This window comes from Filicampus tigris, chromosome 11, assembly GCF_054856515.1.
Source record: "Filicampus tigris isolate MCC_2025a chromosome 11, RoL_Ftig_1.0, whole genome shotgun sequence".
NCBI lineage: Eukaryota > Metazoa > Chordata > Actinopteri > Syngnathiformes > Syngnathidae > Filicampus > Filicampus tigris.
Window position 1 is genome coordinate 5723419 of NC_141227.1, and position 24444 is coordinate 5747862.

Below are 24444 nucleotides of genomic sequence, written 5' to 3' on the forward strand. Positions count from 1 at the left end.
TGACTGTTTAACATCACACTAGAGACTCAGGTGGGTGGAGGGGTGTGAGGGTGGCTGGGGGCGGAATAGAGGCCTGAATAAAGTTCATCAGCTGAAAAGCACTGTAATTCTTTTATTAAAAGCAATCGCACTCACACTGCAAACATTTGATCAAACCTGACAAAAGTTGTCTTTCACAGAAGTCAATTTCAACTTCATCAAGTCATAATCCCCCAAAAATACCAAAAAAATAATCAGCTCATCAAAAATAGAAAATGTGCACCTGTCTGACAATGTACCTGGAACAAAAGTTCTATTGTGATTGGGGGGAGTGGAGGGGAATCAACAACAAAGATTTTATTTTAAAGACCGTGTAGATCTACAGTATGATTACAAATCTTTGGCAGTTGTTCTCCTTGAGTTATATTTGCATTTTGTAATGTTCAGCTACAAAAAACTGCACAGAAAAAAACAGTATAAAAAAACAGTATAAAAAATATATATATATAAACTAGCTGTGTCCAGCAAGCACAGTAATAGACGACTTGAAAATAGTTTCAATGAAATCCCGTAATATTGTTGTTCATTTTTCCCGTTCATTTTGTAGTTATTCCACCTCACAAGAGGTGTGAAACACTACCAATTGATCCGTTCTTTTCTTTCAAGACAGGCAGGACAGGACCAAGCCAAAGTGCAGAACCAGCAGACCATCCTGAGGACACATGAGAAGAATACCTTTTACGATACGCAGGGATAATGTGTGTTACTTTTATAATCCATATATATCCCCTACAAGACGACTAAAGGGAGACTGAGAAAACTCTTGTTTCCCTTGATCATAGCACTGCTACTCTGACCGGGTGGAATGATCACTTTTAGTTTTGATGATTCTAGAGTTATTGATGTTGATTCGTCTGACTTTTGTGAAGGCAGCATGGGTTCAATTTAGGCCTTCGCGAAATGGACAATTTTTCTTCAACATTGTGAGCATCCCCCATCTCTGTGATCTGACTCTCCAGAGCCTTGGCACCCATCAGTGTTTCCATTTTACATACCAGAGATCTCGATAATACGATATCAATATTACTATGAGTTTAGAGAAAACTATATTTTTTTATATGAAAAGCAATACTATATTTTAATCCAAAATGATCGTTTTAGCAAATAATCAATAACTTAACTGGCGGCAACGCTTTCCAAAAAAGCTGGGACAGGGTGGCAAAAAAGACTGGGAAAGTCGAGAAATGCCCATCAAACAACCGTTTGGAGCATCCCCCACAGGTGAACAGGCTAATTGGGAGCTGGTGGGTTCACCTCTTTGCAATAACTGCGTGAGAAAATAGTCACACAGTTTAAGGACACTGTTCTTCAACATACGATTGCAAGGAATTTAGGGATTTCATCATCTACGGTCCATAATATCATCAAAAGCTTCAGAGAATCTGCAGAAATCACTGCATTTAAGTGGCAAGGCCGAAAACCCACATTGAATGATCGTGACCTTCAATCAAAAAACAGCAATGTGTAAAGGACATCACCACATGGGCTCGGGAACACTTTAGAAAACAAATGTCAGCAAATAGAGTTCAGCGCTACATCCCTAAGTGCAACATACAACTCTACTATGCAAAGCAAAAGCCATTTATCAACAACACCCAGAAACACCGTCGACTTCTCTGGGCCTGAGTTCTTCTAATATGGACGGATGCAAAGTGGAAAAGTGTTCTGTGGTCTGATGAGTCCACATTTAAAATTGTTTTTGAAAATTGTGGACTTCGTGTCCTCCGGGCCAAAGAGGGCAAAAAAACGTCCGGACTGTTGTGAACACAACGTTGAAAAGCCAGCATCTTTGATGGTATGGGGCTGTGTTAGTGTCAACGGCATGAGTAACTTACACATCTGTGAAGGCACCATTAATGCTGAAAGGCACTTGCAGGATTTGGAGAAACATGCTGCCGTCCAAGCAACGTCCTTTTCACGGACGCCCCCGGACCCCTGCTTACTTCAGTAAGACAATGCCAAACCACTTTCTACACATGTTACAACAGCGTGGCTTCGCAGTAAAAGGTACTAGACTGGCCTACTTGCAGTCCAGACCTGTCTCCCATTGAAAATCTTTAGCACATTATGAAGCGTAAAATACGCAAATGGAGACAGTGGACTGTTGAACAGCTGAAACTGTACATCGAGCAAGAATGGGAAAGAATTCCCCCTACAAAGCTTCAGCAATTAATGTCCTCACTTCCCAAACATTTCCTGAATGTTGTTAAAAGAAAAGGTGATGTAACACAGTGGTAGACATGACCTTGTTTGAGCTTTTTTGGAATGTGTTGCAGCCATAAAATTAATGATCATTTGCTAAAAACAATAGAGTTTACCAGTTTGAACATTAAATATCTTGCCTTTGTAGTGTATTTAATTAAATATAGGTTGAACATGATTTGCAAATCAGTGTACTCAGTTTTTATTTATGTTTAACACAACGTCCCACCTTCATTGGAATTGGGTTTATAATAATAATAAAAACAGCGGTGCTTACCTGCAAGGAGTCTGCTCCCACAGAATTCTGTACATCTTTCAGTGACTGATATTGATCTAGGAGATGATCTCCACAAACCACATCTACCTACAAGACACAGAATGGTTATTAAAAAAAACAAAAAAAAAAACATGTTTCCATACTTTATACCATTCATTCAAATGCAATGTAATCTCTTCAATACCACTGAAAAATGGTGAGTAATAAAGCAGAAGGCTGGAGCGAGGGTAGTCAATAGGGATGTAACGATTCATTCGAGACCCGATTCGTTTTATTTTATTTTATTATTTTTTTAATATTATTTTTAACCAAAGCTAGCTTTCAGAAACGACTGTCCCAATGTTAGAAATGAAATCAGGCATCAGCCACAACGTGCTTCCTTTTTAGATGCTCGTTTGTCACGGCAATATTAGTTATGAAAGAGAGTTTTACATTGTATGAAATGACTCAGTTGCTAACGCTAACTCGGGAGCCATGACACCATTACCCACAATGCTTCTGTTTACATCGCGCAGACCCCGGATTATCAGTACTGCGCATGTGCGATGCAGAGAAGCATGCAGGCCACGGGATACGAGGCTTTATCGAGAGAAAAACACAACGGCAAATAATTTGATATTTAAATAACGCGTCCATTATTAAAATGAACTGTCGACGATTTTGATTGTTGAAGTTATTGTGTAATCTAATTTTGGCAGTTCTAGTGTCAAGCAATTTACCCAATGCAGTTTGTTTACAGCAGATACATGAGCGGCGGCTATCATTTATATCGATATGAAATACATTTTCAATAAATCGTTACATCCCGAGTAGTCAATTTCTCATCCGCAATAATCCGTAATACATTGCAATAATGAGACCTGTGCAACAATTACTTTTAACCTTTGGTTATTCCTCCTCCATCCTCAGATTTGTCGCAACAGGCAGCACTGTGGCCAGGAAAGCAAGATAAAATGATAATCCCCATCCAGGTGAGACAAAATACAAACTACACTCGGGCTGGGTGTTATTCCTCAATCAGTTTAAAGCAAACATGACATTAATCATAAGGCTATGATTGTGATGCATCTCTCCCAAGCCTTCAGATCACTGTAAATTCCTTCAGCCATCATTCTATAGGCAGGCAAGCATTAATGTATTGCACGTTGTCATTCCAGTGACTATTTTTGTGAGATTTGTGCTTGGGTGAAGAAGGGAGGGGACCTTGACTCAAAATTTGACGAAACAAATACCGGTGGCTTTGTTGGTGTCACTTGATTGAAAGCTAGAGATGTACTTTGATGGCACTCGTGATAAGCATATTTGTTCAAGAAATGATATGCTGCTTTTTGCACTAGTAGAAAAAGAGATATCCTGACATCCTGAACACAAAATGAGTGAATGAGAATGACAAGTGCAATCAATTGGTCACATGACTGAAAGAAATGGTCCTTTTCTCTAAAGCTCAGCCATTACATTGCACTGGTCTGTGTGCACGTGACAGTAAAGAAGATTCTGTGCTGACCTTGTCTGAAACAACAACCAGGATCAAGATGACTCTGCAGACTGATTAAGCTCGTTAGCGAGTTTGGCCAACTCACCTGGCAAGTTGGGCTGAGTTCCATCTTCCTCCTGATGAACAGCTCCACATGGCGAATGGTGGCATCACCTGACACACGCACATAGGGCCTCTCTAGTGGCTGGACAGCAATGAAGTACAACAGACTACAAATCAACATGTTTCATTCACTTGCACAGGGAGGAGGTCCTCAGTTTATGACAGTTCCGTCCTATGGCGGCAATGTACCGAGTCAGAACATGCCACTCTACCTATCGCCTGCGCTAACACGGGAGTAAAGTCATAATTGAACTAACTGTATGAAAGTTGATGCAAAATGTTTTCCCCCGAGGCATTGTTATTCAAACCACTCATGGCCTTTTCACAGTCTATTAGTACCCTCTATTGGTGGAAGGCTGACACTGCAGTCAGTGAGATTTTCCATTTGTTTTGGCATACTTTTGACATCGGATGCCCTTCCTGATGAATCCAACTAATTTTAACAGCAGAAGGCGAACGTGACAGTGACAACCAGATCTTATTGTATTTTATTTATTATTATAATTGATTTTTTATAAGTCCTTGCATTCACTGCAGGCCACGGGAGCAGCCTAAATGGCCGCAAGAAGCACATGACCCGTCGAGAGAAAGCACAATACCAGACAGTCATATGCCGAGGACCCTCTGTTCTGGTTTTGTTTCTGCAAATCTTGAGTGTGAGTTGCATTTCAAATGCTGAACAGAGCTCTCTTAAAAAGCCCTGAAGATGTAAAGCAATTACCTTATAGCTGTTTATCCCCTCTTCGGCACTGAAAGAAAAAATACAGTCAATACATGCTTTGCTCACAGTAGCAGCCAGCATGTGAAACAGGACCATGTACTGGCACTTGTGTGCAGCTTTACCTACAGCTATAAACTACTGGAATCTCCAATCGAAAAATACAATCTGCTTCTTGGCAGTGGTTGACTTCCAATATTGTTATAATTTTAAAGACATTTTTCTAAAGACAATTTAAAGTGAGGTTATTATTTTTAAGCTCAAATTTGAGTTCATTCTCACTTTAGGAAAAATATATTGACTTGAGAATGATAATGAGTGACTGCACCAACAATGTTTCTGAAGCAAGTCAAGGCGACTCACCCAACAAAGTCCAGCAACAGGGACACGTCCAGCTCGGGCGGAATGTTGAGCACACACTGAGGCACTGAGTCCTTCTTTTGCCTTTTCGACCCCGGAGGAGGTGCGGTGGAGACCACCACTGCCACACAGAAAAGCAAGACATTATGACCGCTCTGGGTACTTTTTGTTACGTGTAATAATAGCAGTTCATGGAGCATGTTGGCAAACACATTCAGGGATTTCTCTTGTCACTATTACAACAGTAACATGCAATTGATGCCTGATTGATGAAACATAACTGCAATATGCTGCGCTCAAAATGAGTATACTAAAGATTTGTTACAAAACCCTGAATTTTCTTTCAGAATCAATATTTTCGAAGGCATACTAAAAACATTTTTAAACTGTTTTTCTCCAAGATGGCGCACTGAGTTAGCAGCTGTGTTCAAGCACTCCCGCTGTTCTGTTGTTTTTGTCATTTTGTCAAAGGGGTTCACTCATTTATATCCTGTGTTATTTAAAGGGAAGTCAACCCAAACTTTTTTTTAAAGAATATGTTCGATGCAGACCCACTACTTGCAACACGGCATTCTGATTACCGCAATATTGCGTTTGTGGAATAAGAGTTAAGCAGCAAAATCCAACCATTTTTAGCCATCTCAGGGGGCTGAAAATGACATCACAGATGCTTAGGGCTCAGATAATGACCAATCATGGCTCAGCTTCAGCAAACAGATGAGCTGTGATTGGTCGTTACCTGAGCCCTGAGCAACTGATGTCATTTCCAGTTGACAGAAGTGACAAAATGGCCGCCTCCGGAGATGGCTAAAAACGTGTGGATTAACTCTTATTCCACAAACACAATATTTATCAGAATGCCTTGTTTCAACTAGTGGGCCTGCATAGAACATATTCTTGAAAAAAAAACATGTTTGAACAACTTTACCTGATTTGGGCATCACCAACCCTCGTCTTTTGTAGAAGTTATACATTTGATCTCTTTCAGCTGCAGTACAAAACAAAATGCTTAGGACAGAAATAATTATACAACAAGGACGCACCGAAAATTTGTTCAATTAAAATTTCCATCCGAAATTGGCCCAAAAGTACATTTTCGGTTTTCATCAACCGAAAAACCTTTGTCACTGCAACAACACAGCCAAAATAGGATGTTGCGATGCTGCAAACAAAAAATATTTAAAGCAGTAAAGTACTCTGAGTGGTCGAACAATTGTGAAACCCCGGTCTCTGTCCGACAGTGCCTTTTGACGTCCACCCCACTGGGGCAGCCGGCCGTTGGCCCCCGGCGAGAAGGCTGCCTAGCATTGCTTGGAAGGAACCAGAGAACTTGCACTTAAATTTGGCAAAGGGCATAAAATGATCCAGCCAAGGAATTTTCTTCTTTTTTAGGTCTATACAGTATTATGTTTTTTTTTCCATGTGTGTGTTTGGGTATTCAGCCTTTGTGTCCTCATTATCGGTTTCGGACAAGAATTTTCGTTTCGGTGCATCCCAAATATACAATAAAAAAATGTCTAAGTTACTACACTTGCGTTTATCAAAGTTGTATAGCGTATGCTTACAGTCCTCCAGGAAAGGAACCATTTTGTACACAATATCTTGCAGTTGTCTGTCGGGCCTGTCAGAAGACAAATTTGACACAAATGATTATACACATTATTGAACAGTGATATGCCAAACAAATACATCACTATTTAACTGCATATGGGCAAATATTACAATCCCAAGAAATAAATACCTTATATTGTAAAGGGGTTGTGTTTGGTGGACTATAATGGTGCATGATGGACACCTGTTGCTGTAGAAAAAATGCTTCACAATACAACTTTTGCAAACTAAGGAAAGACAAAAAAGACCCAAGTTAGACACAGACATGATTGACAACTTTTAAATCTGACAATATGGGTTAGCATGTATATTTCAGCAATTTAACATATTCCAAACAATCATGACAAAAGATCTGTCGGCCATGACCAAGAGTGATGATGGATTCCCTTAAATTAATTGTTTGAGGACAATGACTTTAATTGAAAGGGATGAGTTAAATAAATGAATAATGGTGAATTGTTAGTGCAACAATTTGTATTAGTATCAAACAATCTGATTGGAAAGGGGTACAATGAAACATTTGAAACAACAACAGGCTAACAATACTTTGGGAATGTTTGTTTAACAATGGCTCCTATGTAAGACAAATTCAAACCTCAGAAAATTAATAACTAGGCATCCAGCATGAACATGCGAGCATGAGTTTTGGTTAAGTAAGACTGTCCACGTGTAAGTACTCTGCTTAGCAAATTAATTTGAAAGACAACAACAACGTTTGTGTTGTGTGAAACAACTGTTCTTGTCCTCATTTTATAGAATTGGCGATACCAAAATATGTTTTTATGTTTCTGCAACAGTTAATACACCAGTCTGTAGAAGCTCTTTTATTCAGAACATATTTGTAACGCGAAAATATAATTATTACTGTTATCCATTCATCTTCAAATTCACTGTTTTACAAACCAATGGGGAAAAACTGTTATATTACTTACAAAACATTATCATAACTTGCCTGATACGACAAAGTCAAAGTATAATTTATCGTTTTGCATGCATACTTTTGGAACTACTTACATGTGTGTAAACACTCTGTGATGGTGGTGGCATCAATAAGGAAGCCGCAGCATAGGCCACATCGGATATAAGGGTAGAACTGATTGAGTGGGAGCTTGGGCTATGGATACCAAAATGAAAATAATCAAAACAAATGTGACATGATCAGTCAAAAACTTGGTTTGTTGCCGTCAACTATTAGGTGATGTAAATACACGCATCAAATGATGCCTGCATGAGGCAGGGTATCCAGTTGCTGACTTGGATGAGACAGTGCCGACTTCTTTATCGGCCTAGTTTTAACAAAATAAGAAATAGGGTTTGCAAAGTGTTATATATTTCTTTAACCTTTGGAAGTATTCGGATGAAAGAAAGTCACAGATATCTTATGACATGACACCTGGAAATTACTTATAATGCATAATTAAAAAAAACACATATCTACGAAGGCAAAATTATCTGCAATTATACTTAAGTATGCATCAATCATTGAGGATGAAAGAATATTTAATTATATTCAACCTGATGTCCGACAAACATGGAGTGAAAAGAACATTTGTTCCCATTTATTTGCTCATGGTTTTACGTGGTAATGTTCAGGCTTAAATTACGAATTATACAGATGTGAATTTAAGTGACGCTCAAATCAGCAAGTGGTTGTTAAATAACTTGCACCGTAAAACAAAAAAAAACAACAAAAAAACGTATAATAAATAATTACCTCGTCTTCGGAATCGCTGCCCAATAACTCATGTCTGGTGATACCACCTGGAGACGTTGACATTCCCACAATCGGCGAACCACGAAAAAAAACGTAACAATGCCTATTTTGCGTTTTTAAGGAACTGAAAGTAATTACAATTAGTCGAATAAAACCTAAGCTTTAAACTTTAAACTATGTTTAGGTCGACGTAGACGTAGCCGGCTAACTTTAGCTTGCTACTTGAGATTTAAGTCATTCAAAGTAAGTCAATTGCACGTGGACCTTGGCTGTTGTTGGTAAATCATCTCAAAAGAATGCCAAGCGTGCGTTTCGGTCGCTTAACGTGCTGTATTAATGGGATAACACGGAGTCGCGAGGGGAAAAAAGTCGCGTAGTAAAAGTCTACACGTGTATTTCCTATGTTGACTTGTGTTCGGCTGTTCGCGGTCTATTTTGCTGGGCGACGGGACGAGCAGTCTGAGTAGTGCTTCCGGTCGGCAGTTTTCACAATAAAATGCGTCGTTGGCTTTGTCTAGCGGTCTCCTCCGAAAGCCGCATTTCAACCGAATGACGCAGCTTCCGACGCGAATAGACCGCACGTGGTGTCCAACTTCAAATTAAAAGCTAGTCCAAATTCCCCACGGTTTATGCGGTCCACGGAGGCTATATGAGGAAACACCCAGTCGCCCCGGAATGGAATAATAATCCATTCTAAACACTTACGTTTCAAATGTTTGCCATTGATTGAGAACGAAGTCGAATCCGGGCCACCGCAGAACGCCGTAGTGACAGCGTAACTAGCAGGTGAGCTTCCGACGTGAGCGGCCTCACCGATAGAGTTATTCATGGGGCGAGCTTATTTATTCATGTTATTAATTGTTTATTTATTTATTAATTGTTTATTATTAATTACGCAGTTTTTACGAACGCCGCCTCGATAAAAGTTCAATGCAGCTATTGTTCACTAAGTTGGCTTAATGTGAAACGTGTCAAGTAATAACTATTACCGGTCTTCTGAAATTCCTTCCTACCTGTAGCGATGTCATACCAATGCGCATGCGCACAACGCCAATAAGTTTTTTCGTGGGAATTTTGTAACTTTTTTCCTACCTGTCGTACGTTCGGTTAAAAGTGGTGAGTACTTAGTATTTTAGTTTTTATAGCGTCTTATTGACTTTTTAATTGCCTCAAAAACACTTTTGGCGTTTGTTTCCATCATAGCTTTTAAGCATTGTATATTTTCATGTAGTAGCTTTTGAGCATAGTGTTGATCTGTTGTCACGCAGTGTATGTATCCTACACTCAATTGTCAGGACGTACTAACTGCTTGCGCCTCCGTCTAAGTATTAAGAGTTTTTTTTTAAGTTCTACCTACCAGTTTGCATCCAAACAAAACAAGCTGAAAGAGCACGGTAGTATTTTGGCTGTCAAATCAGCCATCGGTAGGACGTTTCGCAAAGGATAGGACATTTTGGCAGAACAGGCTGTCAAATTAGCCTTCGGTAGGAAGTTTCAATGAGGTAGGACAATTTGGCAGAACACCGGTACTCAATTTTACGAACACAAAGGGCAGATAGAGTAAACAAAGTCACCACTGCACCATCAGTTGCGTTAGGAGACATGATACGTGTGGTATCATACGTTCCTTGCTTGAATAAAGGTTTAAACATAATTTTAAAAAAGTCGTGTCATATGACCTCTTCTTCCGTGTCGGAGTCACATGACCAGCGGAGCTAAACCTGATTGGTAGCATGTTGGACGACGGAAATGTACTGTAGTTTTTGAAGTTTTTGAATCAGATTTTTTTGCAGCTGAATTTTTTAGCAGTTGACTTTTGTTTTGCAGGCGATTTTCTTTTTTTTACAGCTGAATTTTTTACATATTTTTTTGCAGTTGATTTTTTTTGCAGCTGAATTTTTTGCAGGCACATTGTTTTACATGATGAATTTCAATGCTGAAAAAATTCAATGTTAGGAATTTTGATGGTAAAAAAAAATTAAAGTGTAAGAAATTCAAATTCAAACTCTGGTGGCACAGATTTACTTCCATACAGTCCCCATTTGCTTCCACATGCTCAAGATTATTTCCCTTAGTGGCGCTAGCACCAAGCCAATTGCCAAACAAAATACCCCCAACCAAACTTTTTCAACTTCACCAATCAATTAATGGCATTTGTTCAGAATCTAACACTTATCTGTGCAACCAGCGTATGCAGCGCAGCTCTGCTTACCTTTAGGATTTCATATGATAGTGTTTCCCCCCTGCATGCCCTGACAGCAAAATGAATGTCACTTGGTGGAAACTACCACTAGTTGATTTGACCATAACAGCCCACCACCACTACCACACCAAAATAAAGAGAGAAAAGCAAGCTCCTATAAAGTTCAGTTGTATTGTGGCTATCACCAAGTTGCCGAAAGCTGCACCTTTTCCAAACTCCACACAGGAAAACATGTGTAGAGATTCTTAACCACACTTAATACTTAAGCAGCTAAGAATGAGACCCCAAAACAGCAAAAATTACAACCCAGAGATTTCAATGCTTGTATTGATTTTTTTTTCTCTCCAAAAAACAAAATCCATCCATTATCAGTGTCATTTTAATTTGCACTATGAATACATACATACCGGTACATACATACTGTACATACATACTGTACATATAGTCAACAAAAATATAAACAATACACTTTTGTTTTTGCTCCCATTTTTTGGGGGCTTCTGGGGACTCAGGACTCAGAAAACCTGTCAGTACTGACTGGTGGGTGAGGTGGGATGAATTATCTCGGCAAAGGAGAAGTGCTCACTATCACAGATTTACACTGGTTTGTGAACAATATTTGAGAGAAATGGTGATATTGTGGATGTGGAAAAAGTTTTAGAACTTAGAGTTCATCTCATAAAAAAGGGAACAAATACAAAAGTGTTGCCTTTTTATTATTGCTGAGTATACACATACGATTCCACTTATGCAGTTCAGAAAGTTATTGACTAACACAAGAATGAATGTGAATGGATAATTGTTAACTTGTCAACATTCTCAAATTTATAAATAAGAAAATAAATATGAGGGTGTATACACCTCTTCATCCACATTAACTAGAGGTCCATCCATCCATCCTCTGTAGCGATTTACCTCACTAGGACCGCAGGTGAGCTGGGACTATCCCTGCTGACTTTGGGCGAGAACTGGTCACCAGCCAATCGCAAGTCACAGAGATCAGTTTTTCCAATACACATTGCACAACAGGTATTGCACAATTATGCTAACTAGGAGTGCGTGTTATTGTACATTTACTTTTGATATGACTTTTGTGCCTCACAAATTCAAGAGACAAATGATCGCACAAATATGTGATGTGCCCAGTGACTTGAATGTGACTGTGGCGTAGCTGTTTAAGAAAAGCACATCAGACTGTCGGTGTTCTGCAGTTGTCATGGTATGTGACCTAGCTAACATTTAGAAAAAAAAGCCAGTTTCTCTGAAACTTTAAAGAAAATGGCTGGTATACAATGTTTTTACTCCATATTTATAAACAGTTATCACAGGGCACACTCACATTCAAGTTAAGTCTTTCGGTCTTAAAATTTGTCTTATAAAAATGGTCATGTACTACAGTCTGTTTGACGGTTCAAGAAACAGGTGTCGATCTACTCGCGTTGGCAGGTTATGCACATCATATTTGCGGTCCCTCTCAGACCTCCAGGAGACCCTGAGGCTGCTCGGCAGCTTGTGAAGGCCCAGACTGGAGGCGGCATATTGGCTTGTTGCACATGGGGCAGACACTACGGATCTCTAACCATTTCAGTAGACACCTGAGAAAAACAGATGACAAATCAAGTATTAATCTTTATGTCCATCCTGAATATCATTCAAAATCCGCAAAAAAAATATTACACATGTTGTAGCATAGGGCAGGGCACTATATGACCTGATGTAAGCGCACGGAAGACATGTCTGCCATCTAGTGGTGATATTACAACTTAAAACTACAGTCGACCCCGCATATTCACGGTTCTGCTCCTGAGGATTTGCATATTCGCAGATTTTTTTTCCCGGTATCCTTATCATTTTTATTTTTAGATTTTGGGCATATTCCAGTTTTTCCGGTATTCTTTGGACTACTCGTGTGGTCTACAGGCTACACCTGGTGGCCGCGGGCACCACGTTGATGATGCCCTGGTCTATATAACAATTTCAATGTTAAGCTAAAAAAAACAGTCACATTCTCAATGCTATGCTTCGTCACAAGGCAAAGGGTGTAGTTGTATGAATCATGTGCTTGTTCAAACATGCGAGGAAGTCGCACCGTCAAGAATGTGCTCATATTTGTTTTCAGCGCACCCGACAAAATGGCCAAGCCTTTCTCTGCTTCAGAACTTGAAGGCAAAAATCCACCATACTGTACAATGCAATGTCATTTCTATCATTGTCAGTGAAGTTTCTTTTTTTTTTTTTGCATGATGCTCATTTTAAGGACACTTTTGGAGCTGAGTCTGTGAGGAATGTGCTTGTTCATTGGTGTGTTTGTGTCAAATTCCAATACTGTTACAGAACTTACTTCTTATGAAAAGCATGGGAACATGGGCACACTCCAAGCTCATCCCGGCTGCGAAACTCTTCTAAACACACTGCACATGTTTGCTGCAAGGTGAAAATAAATGATAAAATCTGACTTTACTTCTTGTATAACATCATTTGCTTTCAATATTAGATGCGCTTTATCTCAGTAATCACAAGTTTATGCAGTCGTGACAAATAGTCATATTAATGTTAAGATACAGGGGAACATTCAAGAAAATATATACTTCCATATATACTTCCAAAGTCAAACACACACGGAAATTGAACAGTCACCGAGTCTGACCTCATACAGGATGTCTCATGAGATTTGCTGACTTCAGCTCCAAGAGGAGCAAAAGGATTCACTCTAAATGTGTTTTGCTACTTTGTGACGCCACCACCAAGTACCAGTGATGGCGAAGCGACATAATGTGGTGATAAAGTTGCAACAACCAAAGAACAGAAATGTATTGTAACATATTAACACGCCTGACTGCTTAAATATGAGCAACAAGCCGTAGGGCTGTGCAATTAATCGAAATTCAATTACAATTACGATTATTACACTCCACGATTACAAAATTGGCATACTTGTAAAAAAACGATAAGTGATATAATTTACATTCATATTGAACACACTGTTTGTTTACACAAGGAAATCATACTTGAATTTATACATTTTCACCTTTGTTTTTTAAAATTCTATAATGACAAATTTGATCAATTTTGTTTGGTCCAAAAGAAAATTATATAATTATAGCGTTTCAAAGAAATGTATGTCTTTATATTTCTTACATTAAAACATTTTCATGTTTTGTACCAAAAAAGATATGATCGTTAGGTATCGTGATATCAATTATTATCAAAATAAAAGTGATTGATATTTTTTACAGGTATAATTATACATAAATTGCAGGCAAAATTATTTGTATCCAGCAATTGCTAACATAAATAGCATGTAGCCAAAAGCAAAATGACAAATGAATAGTGTGGGAATGACCTGAAAAGCTAACATTTCACATTGTGTAGTGCTGAAAATACAGTATGCATCTTTTGTTTCACAACCAGTTGATTATGAATTTCTTTGACATACTGTACAAACTGACAAAGTGGAGAAACCACAAAGCTGCAGATGCATGTTCTTGTAGATGTCTGCTGCCTGGCATCATGAAACAAGGCATAGTCAGTGTAGCGATACTTATAAAATGCCACAGGGTGACACTATCACTCTAAACAACAATCCCGTTACGCTCCTTTTCCACGCCTGAGTAGTTTTTTCTAGTTAGATTTTTATCATAATGCAGTTAACTCCTCTTTACAGTATGACAAATGTTACATTAACGAAGGTTTCAGGATAGCAACCGTTTGAACCTGCAATCAATGAATCGACTTTACATGATATGTCAGGGACAAACGTTGAAAACGAGGAAAGCAACAAGCATCACAGAATGGATTGCATTTGACTGTCCTATGAAGGTAGGAAGCTAAGGGCGCACATTTTTCAGGACTACACTGCCAAGTTTTGCTGTGAATCTGATTTAGTGGATTTAAGCTGGCACCCTTCACCCCATACTGAACTTACCCCAAGAAGGCTCAGTTTCTTCCCTGCTCCTTTTAGAACAACCTGTTGGCAAGCAGTAATGTCAAAATGCATTCTTTCTACATTAATAATAGTATATAGTGTGACAGTTCTATTACTGTGTTACCTCATTATAGCCATGGTGTTCTCTTGCACCTTGTCGCCTGAGTCTGTGAAACACAAGGTACATTTTTAATGCAATTATGTAGTAATCCATCGTCGTGAAAGTGACAACATGCACTTTCTCCCCTATTGCGGATGCATATCGGTCATTATTCCAACATCTCTAGTCACGCCTCATGAATCAGCTGCCATAGTCCTTCAACAAGTCCTGAAATTCACACAATGGCCAATTCATGTAACAGCCTGTCCATCCAAGCTCACCCCTTGTGTGACAACTTTCAGAATTGCCAGAAAAAAACCCCATCAGAACAGATGTTAGAATTGAATGTTTGGTGTTAGATATTTTTGGGTTCAGAGAGCAAATAAACTTTTCGTCCTCAGGTACTGCTAGCCTGGGTGTAAAAGATTACATAATAAAACCGTTTTTTGTGTGGGTTTTTTTTGGTATTCGGCTGGCACAAAACAACATTTTTGACAAGGAGTAACTGAAGGAACACACTGATTAAACCAGACTTAAATTCAACAACAAAATTAAACAACACAAAGAGTGTGTGTCCTGCGACTGACAAGAGATCAGTCCAGGGTATAGCCTTCTCGCTTTAAATTGTCTGTGATAGGCTCCAACCACGTAACCCTGAACAGAATAAGCTGTGTAGATGTTGGATTGTAAATCACTTGTACTGTATCTATCCGGAACGCATTTGGAATTGGCAGTTATAATTGTTGGATAATCCTACCTATAAAATACCCTGTTCAAATGTTTTTCACCAGGTACTTCAATACGACTGATACCAACAGCAAGTTTTTTTTTTGTGAATGCTGCCGACTATCACATACCTGAACAAGTAGCAGCAGAAAATGAGGCTGAGCATTAGGATAAAAAGGCCGATGCCCAGAATGATGATGTAGACATTGAGTGGCAAATGGAAAAGCTCTTCAGATGTCATCTTGCAGGAGGGGTCAGAGTTCTGCAATGTAAGGTCACACCGACACCCTGAAAAGATTCAGAACATGAATCAGAAGCTAAGCATTTTATTTGAGCAACCTAACAACCAACCACTAATTGAAAATGTATATAATAAGATATTCAGTGTGTGAAATAGTAAAGAAATGTCCTTCTGTGGAATATATTTAAATTCAAAATATTCTGGTTCAGACACATCCTTGACCTTTTGATAACATGACAAAAATGCTGTTATGAACTTGCACAGCGAGGAAAGGGTGATTCAAGTCACTGTTCTTTTGTTATTAATCAGTAAGTATTCTTGGTAATTAGCATAAACGTGCACTACTTTTGTTTCTATTTGACCACTGTGCTGCAATAACTTTGACTTTCAATTCTGTGGTCATCATCATATGTCTCCTCTTGGCCATCACTGTGAGCCATCCATACATGCATCCAGACTCACGAGTGAGCTGGAGCCTATCCCAGCTGGCTTTTGGGCAAAAGAAAGGGACTGGTGATCACAAGTCTTGGAATTGGCCTACCATGCATGTTTTTGTAATGTGGGGGTAAGCACATGCAAACTCCACACATGTGGTCCTGTCAACTGGGAGGACGTGCTAACCACTTGTTCACTGGGACCCAGAAAAAAGCGCAATTGTGATTCTCACTGGCACAATATTTGGTGAAATATTTTTTTAAGTCTCTTCCAAGGTGTTGATCATACAATGGTACAAACTCAGGGGCATTAATAATGTTTAAGCTATACAGTATATTGAAAACTAAATTTTCCGAAAAGCAATAAGCTTCTTACATGAGTTTACATAACTTTATCAAAAGAAAAAACGTTATTTGTTTTGAATAATTTCCAGCATACACTAGACGAGGTAAGAACAGTTCAAGGGTCAAATAACTATATATTTATATTCAGAAGTCTCCCAGATTATATTAATCTTTTTAAAAGTAACAAGCGACAAAGGGCAGCTCACTCAAAGACATATTCTTTAAATTAACATGAATCGTGTCCTATGTCCTGCTTCCAATTAAGGACCATATTGATACCTCGTCTGTTTTCTTGTGCATGCTTCACAATTAACGAGCTTCTCTCGCAGACGTTGAACAATAATGCCTGAAAGCTTGAAACTTGGTTGCATTTACAGTATTCTAAACATTTAGTCGTGCAAGCTCTTCACTATTTATTCTGTGGATGTGCATGAAAAAAAAAACATTTACTGCATTATAACTGGAACAAAGTAATCCTAATACCACTGAGCGATGTTTATAAATATATATTTTTAAAATACTCACCGTTACACCACTGGAAGGGTTGCATCAAACTGTATTGATGGTACAGATGTCAAAAGTCTGAAAATTATTTGGAGGCTGACGACTGTAATCCCCGAAAAGGCTTTTACAACTTTCTGGCCTCCACTTATTCGGGTCACGGTAATTTATCTGACCCAAAATACAGGATGTACAATGAGTTGGATCCCTTGCAGTTGAGAGAGTTTCTCAAGGGGTCGTCATCGGAGTAACAAGCTGCTTATTTGTACTCCAATGACTGTCAGAGATGATTCACCCAAAAAATGTGGCACAAACACCCTCCTTAATTCCCATGGGATGAAACAATAACTGTTAATGTCCTTGTCCTGCGTCACGTTAACAAAAAGTCTTGAAGTTTGAAGGCATGTGGGAAAACGATGCTAATATCTGAATTAAAAAAATACTTCAGTTCCCATGCAGCACTGTCTCTGACGCTTTCGCGAGCAGTACCTGCGTTGAGCTTCGTCGCCCACTAAAACATTGTCACGAGGCTGTCTCTCTCTCCCTTCTTTCTGCTCCGCTTTCCTGTCTTCTCTCCTGTTTTAGATATCCACGTCGCTTTCTTCCTCTGTGGCTGCGAAAACCTACCGTGGCCAATTATGGAGATACAAAGGGAACGGACATGGATGGCAGCAACACAGCCAGCCAAGCAAGCAACCTCGGTGTTCTTGTGGAAAGCAGCTCCTCATCTCTTCACCTGCATTCCTGCTGTTGAACGCACAACACAAAGGGGGCTGTATGACACAACAAAATTCTTTAAAGTCGGGCTTCCGTCCTTCGATTTGCCACCCCAGTTCTGTTGATTCTCACCGTCCTCGTCTCTCTTCGTTACTTCACGTCTATGGGGCTCTCAGTTTGTAAACAGATCCATGCTCATGTGATTCGCTCGCTGTATCACAGCTCTGCTTTCAGTGCCCCCTCCTCTCTCTCTCGCTCTCTCGCTCTCTCTCTTTCGCTCTCTCTCTTTCGCTCTCACTTTCACTCTCTTTCTCTCTCTCTTTCTCTCCCTTTTGCGCTTTTCCTACCACCTCCCCCACTTCCTTCTCCTTCCTTCGCAGCTGCAAGCTATTATTGAACAACATTTAAGAAGACAGATGTGGGAGCGGAACGTGATCTAACGATTGCTTTAAATATGCATAATTATTAATCAAATCGGTAAATAACTGGAAAATGGCATCGGGCATCAAGGGAGTAAAACTTTACAGTGTTAAACAGTAGCCCAACTGAAGGCGCCAACTGTTTTGGGCAGCCATGTTCTGATTGAATGACTTCTGGCATTTTCCAAGAAGAAGAAAAGTCAAGACTATGTAGGTGTTTTACAGCTAATCCTTGTGTGGGTCAATAAAATAATCACATCCGTTCAATATCTTCAAACGCATCGAGCCAAGGGTAATATTTATTAGTTAACGTTATGAAGTCAGCATAAGTTTTACAAGCTGTGCATTAAAGGGGAAGTCAACCCAAACATATTTAATATGTTCTATGCAGGCCCACTAGTTGAAGCACAGCATTCTGATTAATATTGTGTTTGTCGAATATGAGTTAAGCAACAAAATCCACGCATTTTTAGCCATCACTGGGGTGGCCATTTTGTCACTTCTGTCAAATGAAAATGACATCACACACCCGCAGGGCTCAGATAACAACCAATCACGACTCACCTGTTTTCTGAAGCTGTTAAAGAATACAACAATGAAGCAAAATATATATTTTTAAAAAACTGAATAAAGTTAAAAAGGAAGTCAACCCAAAAATCTTCTTTACAAGAATATGTTCTATGTGGCCCCACTAGTCTAAACTTGATACTCTGATTAATATTGCATTTGTGCAATACGAATTAAGCAGCAAAATCCATGTTTTTTTCCATCTCATGGGGCGGGCATTTTATCAATTTCTGTCAACTAAAAATGACATCACGGTTGCTCAGGGGATAGGTAACGACCAATCACGGCTCACCTGTTTTCTGAAGCTGAGCCATGATTGGTCATTATCTGAGCCCTGAGCAACTTTGATGTCATTTTCAGTTGACCCCAAATGACAAAATAGCTGCACCCTGAGATGGATAAAAATGGATGGATTTTGCTTCTTACCTCATATTCCACAAAGGCAATTGGAATTGAAATGCCAGGTTTAGACTAGCAGGGGCGCATACTATTGTAAATAATTTTTTGGGGTTGACTTCTGCTTAAAGAAAACGTCTCCTTCAGAAATGTGCCAATTTCAACATAACCACTGTACAAAGCACCAATGTCAAACTCAAGGCCCAGGGGCCAGATCTGGCACACCAAATCATTTTATGCGGCCCATAAAAGCAAATTATGTGTATCGACTTCATGTTTCTTGCTAAAATACATACATTGCAAACTGTCTTTAATTTTAAAAATGGTGAAATATTGCAAGCATTTTTGTTACCAACTCCAGCTTTAAAAAAATTATAATATTTGAACAAACGTTTTTATTGGCCTCTAATTTCAAAATTACATTGAAAAAACTGCTGCATATAATATCCTCAATTTTATTTCGTCAAGTGGTCGCACATAATAAAATCATTTGAATACAGATATATTTTTTTAAGCAGACTATATACATCTACTTTAAAAATGTAGCAAAATAAAAGTGAGTAAATTCAACCATCATTTTTTCTCAGTGTCGTTATTCATCAGTTTGTTGTGTATTTGTAATGAGGCAATCATACCTTTATTTAGGTTCTTGACAGACGACCCTCCGAAGGAAACCAAACCATAACTACGATGTGGCCCAAGCCAAAAATAATTTTGACACCCTTGGTATAGAGTATTGAAATAGAACCTCAATTTACAAACACATTGAAGAAATAAAACTTATAAAAACTTGGGTAAGTGGTTGTGCAAGATATTCTTTTGTTGATTGTTTTGTCTTTTTATTATGGTTGTCCACATTTTTTACTCTGGGTTTAAGACTGGATCTTGTTGCAAGGTTGTGGTGGAACATTGCATAATAAAGAATGCAGCAAGCACATGTCAAATTTCAGGGAAATGGGAAATGTTGGCATATTCCAGAAGTCTTGAGCCAAACTAAATAACTTGCATTTAATTTTGGAATCAGACGACTTGGTTTATGAAGTTGTTTTTGTAAAATGTGCCCTTGCCCTTGCTTTGAAAATAAAATAAAATAAAATAAAATAAAGGAACACAAGAAGGTATACTCCGAATGTCTTAGTACGCTACTGATCACAAACAATGTTAAGCAGTGTTTAAAACAAAAACCTTTTGTTTGTAACATTAACTCCTAAGACTCACAGGAATCAGGATCATCATTATGGTAAAAATTAATACTGGAGTCCTCTCTCTGAGCCGTTACCTTATCGTGGTAGAGGAGTTTATGTCTTCTATAGAAGGCTCTATAGAAGCTCATTTGACTTTATGCCCCTTGGCAGGGTCACCCATGGCAAGAAGATCCTAGGTGAGGGACCAGACAAAGTACGGCTCATAGATCTCCTACTGCCTTGACACTGGGCTTGGGTTCAGGTACCAGCCCTCTTGAGAGTGGTTGAACACTCTTCCACTCTGGAGTTGCCCATGGAAAGAGGTGCCGAGCAGGTGTGGGTATACCTGTGCTCCCCAGCTAAGTGCCTGTATATTGGGGTTTACCCCGGTGAACGAGAGGGTAGCCTCCCTCCACCTTCGGGTGGGGAGACAGGTCCTGACTGTTGGTCGTGCTTATACACCAAACAGCAGTTCAAAGTACCCACCCTTTTTGGAGTCCTTGGAGGCGGTGTTGGAGAGGGCCCATTCTGGGGACTCCTTCATTCTGTTGGGGGACTTCACTGCTCACGTGGGCAATGACAGTGAGATCTAGAAGGGCGTGGTTGAGAGGAACGGAACCGAGGACTTCTGTGCTCATCATGGTTTGTCTACAATGAACACCATGTTCAGACATGAGGGTGTCTACATGTGCACTTGGCACCAGGAAACCCTAGGCCGCAATTCAATGATCAACTTTGTAGTCGTGTGATCAGACTTGCGGCCGCATGACACGTGGCCGAAGAGCCAGGCGGAGCTGTCCAACAACCACCTGACAACAAGTTTCGGGGTCTGCTGTGAACGTCTGGCAGTATTCCCTGACTAAAGGAGTTTTAACTCTCACCTCCGGCAGAACTTCACCTAGGTCCCAGGGGAGGCCGCAGATATTGACTCCGAGTGGACCATGTTCCGCGCCGCTATCGTTGAGGAGGCCAAAAGGATCTGTGGCCGTAAGATAGTCGGTGCCTGTCATGGTAGCAACCCTCAAACCTGTTTATGGACACCAACGGTGAGGGATGCCGTCAAGCTGAAGAAGAAGTCCTATTGGGCCTTTTTGGCCTGTGGGAAGCAGCTAATGGGTACTGGCTGGCCAAACGAAATGCAGCCTTGGCGCTCCCCAAGGCAGAAATTCACTTAAATTAAAAAAAAATCTGAAAGCACTGTAATCCAATACCAAGATTAGTATTAGCTCCCCAAGGCAAAAATTCACTTAAATTTAAAAAAACTAAAAGTACTGTAATCCAATACCAAGATTAGTATTATATTGATAAAATAATAATAATAATACTCTATTTTTATTGCTGTAATTGTAAATAAACAAATGAATGAAATATAGTTCTTTACCTACAAACTCCTGCAGTGCCTCCCCTGTGTTTTATGTTGGTTGTCTGCTGTACCGTAGAGGACTCTTGGTGGTCTCAAAGCGTATGAAGCTGAAGTCAGACTCCTAAAATAAGGGGGCAAAGAAGACCTTGCTTCACATTGGCATTTGGCATAAAGGAGATCCAGGGGTTACAGTATATTCCTTCTTGTTTCACAGTCTAACATGTTATGTAAAGTTGTAAATTGATGAAAAAGAGGAACATGGTTGACTTGGATTGACTGACCGGTATGTTTGGGGTGAATGCCCAAATTGTAATCTTGTGATCGCTATGTGCATTGCATCACTCACGTTGGCTACAGTGCGAACAACAAAAGTTTAAGATTAACAACTGCTGTTTTCTAACAGCTGTTCGTTAATTGGTGAGTAACCTCACATCCCATAAGATCTATGTAAGGAAAATAGTATTGACCAACGGGGGTACGTGTACCCAGGGGGTATGTGAACGCACTCCAGAGGGTATGTGAGATTTTGAAATCTATTTAAAAAGTAGCATGCATGCATAGATCCTTTAAAAAAATTAAATGATGTAAATATTTCAGGAAAATAGAAGTTCATAAAATGAATTTTATATTCAATAGGCTATTCAATTTCATTCTCTTAAAAAGCCAGAGTCTTCTCTATACTAGAATGGTTCAACCCAACCTGTCATATGCCACCTAGCATCACCTGTCAATCACTTGAAAGTCTTTATTTAAGATTAAGTTAGATTTCTTTTTGAAAACAGATCTTTAGTATGATCCCAAAAGAGGACACTTAATGTTGATAATATTTTTTATGTGCACAAATCTTTATAATAAGGTTAATTATTTATTTATTTTTTAGTTTGGGAGACCACTATACAAAGTTCCAAAGTTGAATAAATCAGACAATGATGACACACCATTCTGTTTGAAGTGTTTTTTTAAAGAGGGGTCAACCAAAACATATTTTTTTCCAGAATATGTTTTATGCAGGCCCACTGGTAGAAACACGGCATTCTGCTTAATAATGCGTTTGTGGAATTATAGTTAATCCACCCGTTTTTAGCCATCTCAAGGGCGGCCATTTTGTCACTTCTGTCGCCTGAAAATGACATCACAGTTGCTCAGGGCTCAGGTAACGACCAATAACAGCTTACCTGTTTTCTGAAGCTGAGCCATGATTGGTCGTTATCTGAGCCCTGAGCAACTTTGATGTCATTTTCAGTTGACCCCAAGTGACAAAATAGCTACACCCTGTGATGGAGATAAACGGGTAGATTTTGCTGCTTAACTCATATTCCACAAGCACTATATTAGTCAGAATGCCAAGTTTCAACTAGTGGGCCTGCATAGAACATATTCTTGAAAAAAATATATTTGGATTGACTTCCACTTTACATTAATTATTTCTACCAAAAATGCTTTGCGCTGATTAGGGGTACTTGGCTGAAACACAAAGAATGACACTTAGAGATAATTTCGTGTTCAATTAACCTACCGATGCATGCTTTTTGAATGTTAGAGCTTTGAGGACTCCAGAATAGCCAAAGAAAATCCATGCGAGCACACGGGAAGAACTCTACACAGCAGTCAAGATTCGAACCCAAAATCTCAGAACTGTGAGGCAGGGGTACTAACCAGTTCTAAATCATCCTACCTATTTATTTATGTATTTATTTATGTATTTATTTATTACGTTAAAACTTCATCATATGTATGACAAGGATTTGCAGAAATCCTAATTCAGTTAACGGTAGAAAAATGTAAGATAAGGAAATGGTAGTTATTTCTACAGTACTTTAAATTCTGTCTCAGATTCAAAACGAACAGAATACATATAGCTCATGACGTGTGCTTCATTTTATTACATGATTTGTCTGGCGTTTCTATAGACAGCCCTACTGTTTTTGTCCAGCAGAGGTCAGTCGAGATCCACATTTGAACGCAACAACGTCAAACACTGATGAAGCAGAAGATGGCGCTGCGTTTTGTTGATATTTTTCAAGTTGTCTGAAAGCATGGACTGGAGTAGCGTGACCAGTCACGACCACGGTCATATTTTGTTACACAGCGACAGGTAAAGGCAAAACACCAAAGCACGTGAATAAGATAAATAGACTTAAATTAAATAAAATAATAATAATCATAATAATAATAATAATAGTAATAATAATAATAAGAATAACTACGTAATTAAAAAGAAACACTCAGCCGTTTGTTTAGATAACAGCACATTGTTGCTGTTTCACAATGTTTAACCGATTTCCACATGGCGGTCAACACATAGTGTGGCTAGTGTGGCGTAATAATAGATGTAAATGAACCGTCACGCTTCAACCAGACTAAACAAGCTATAACCAGCCTTCACCTGACTCTTCTCGCTCTCCCCCGAACTTCGCACATGTATAACAATACATTCCAGCCCGTTTGCTTTGAGGCTAGCTCATTTTGTATACAGAAAGAAAGTCGGAAGGCAGCTTGACTTTTTTTCTTTCTTTAATCCAAATAGGCTCATGAATTGACTAACAAAAACAGCACTTTGTTATCATTCATAGCATTGATTGTATTACTTTTTTCCTGTGGAAAAAATCACAGCTACAACAAAAAGTAGTGCATTAAAAAGTAGAAACGCTTCTCAATACAAATGGGTTTCATTTTTATATTTTACCCAAACAAATTTGTCAATTTGAATGCAAGTGTAGGGGGTTCCAAACAATGTAACAGCATGAAGGACAATAACTGTACAGAAGAGCCAGTTGTTATTTGTATTAATGATGCTATGATTTA

The 24444-nt window shown here is 39.1% G+C and overlaps 2 protein-coding genes across 5 annotated transcripts; both read right to left on the bottom strand.

Annotated features, from left to right (window-relative positions):
* Positions 1 to 92: 92 nt before the first annotated feature.
* Positions 93 to 10074, bottom strand: pcgf6 (polycomb group ring finger 6). The gene is made up of 10 exons (XM_086044738.1): positions 8519 to 10074; positions 7819 to 7918; positions 6935 to 7031; positions 6759 to 6814; positions 6122 to 6181; positions 5197 to 5314; positions 4837 to 4864; positions 4099 to 4197; positions 2519 to 2605; positions 93 to 691 (listed from the first exon to the last, which is right to left on the bottom strand). Exons 1-10 carry the CDS (start codon positions 8579 to 8581, stop codon positions 641 to 643), a joined length of 759 nt encoding a protein of 252 aa, XP_085900864.1. The 5' UTR covers positions 8582 to 10074; the 3' UTR covers positions 93 to 640.
* A 1010-nt stretch (positions 10075 to 11084) lies between these two features.
* Positions 11085 to 18044, bottom strand: LOC147139507 (RING finger protein 122-like). Of its 4 annotated transcripts, none has more exons than XM_086044742.1 (7): positions 17843 to 18044; positions 17621 to 17737; positions 15604 to 15760; positions 14771 to 14813; positions 14647 to 14688; positions 13063 to 13145; positions 11085 to 12316 (listed from the first exon to the last, which is right to left on the bottom strand). In XM_086044742.1, exons 3-7 carry the CDS (start codon positions 15711 to 15713, stop codon positions 12196 to 12198), a joined length of 399 nt encoding a protein of 132 aa, XP_085900868.1. In that variant the 5' UTR covers positions 15714 to 15760; positions 17621 to 17737; positions 17843 to 18044; the 3' UTR covers positions 11085 to 12195. The 4 variants fall into 4 exon arrangements, with proteins under 4 accessions (XP_085900868.1, XP_085900867.1, XP_085900866.1 ...); XM_086044741.1 differs by having other exon boundaries at positions 17621 to 17740; XM_086044740.1 differs by having other exon boundaries at positions 17621 to 18044.
* Between the last annotated feature and the right edge of the window lie 6400 nt (positions 18045 to 24444).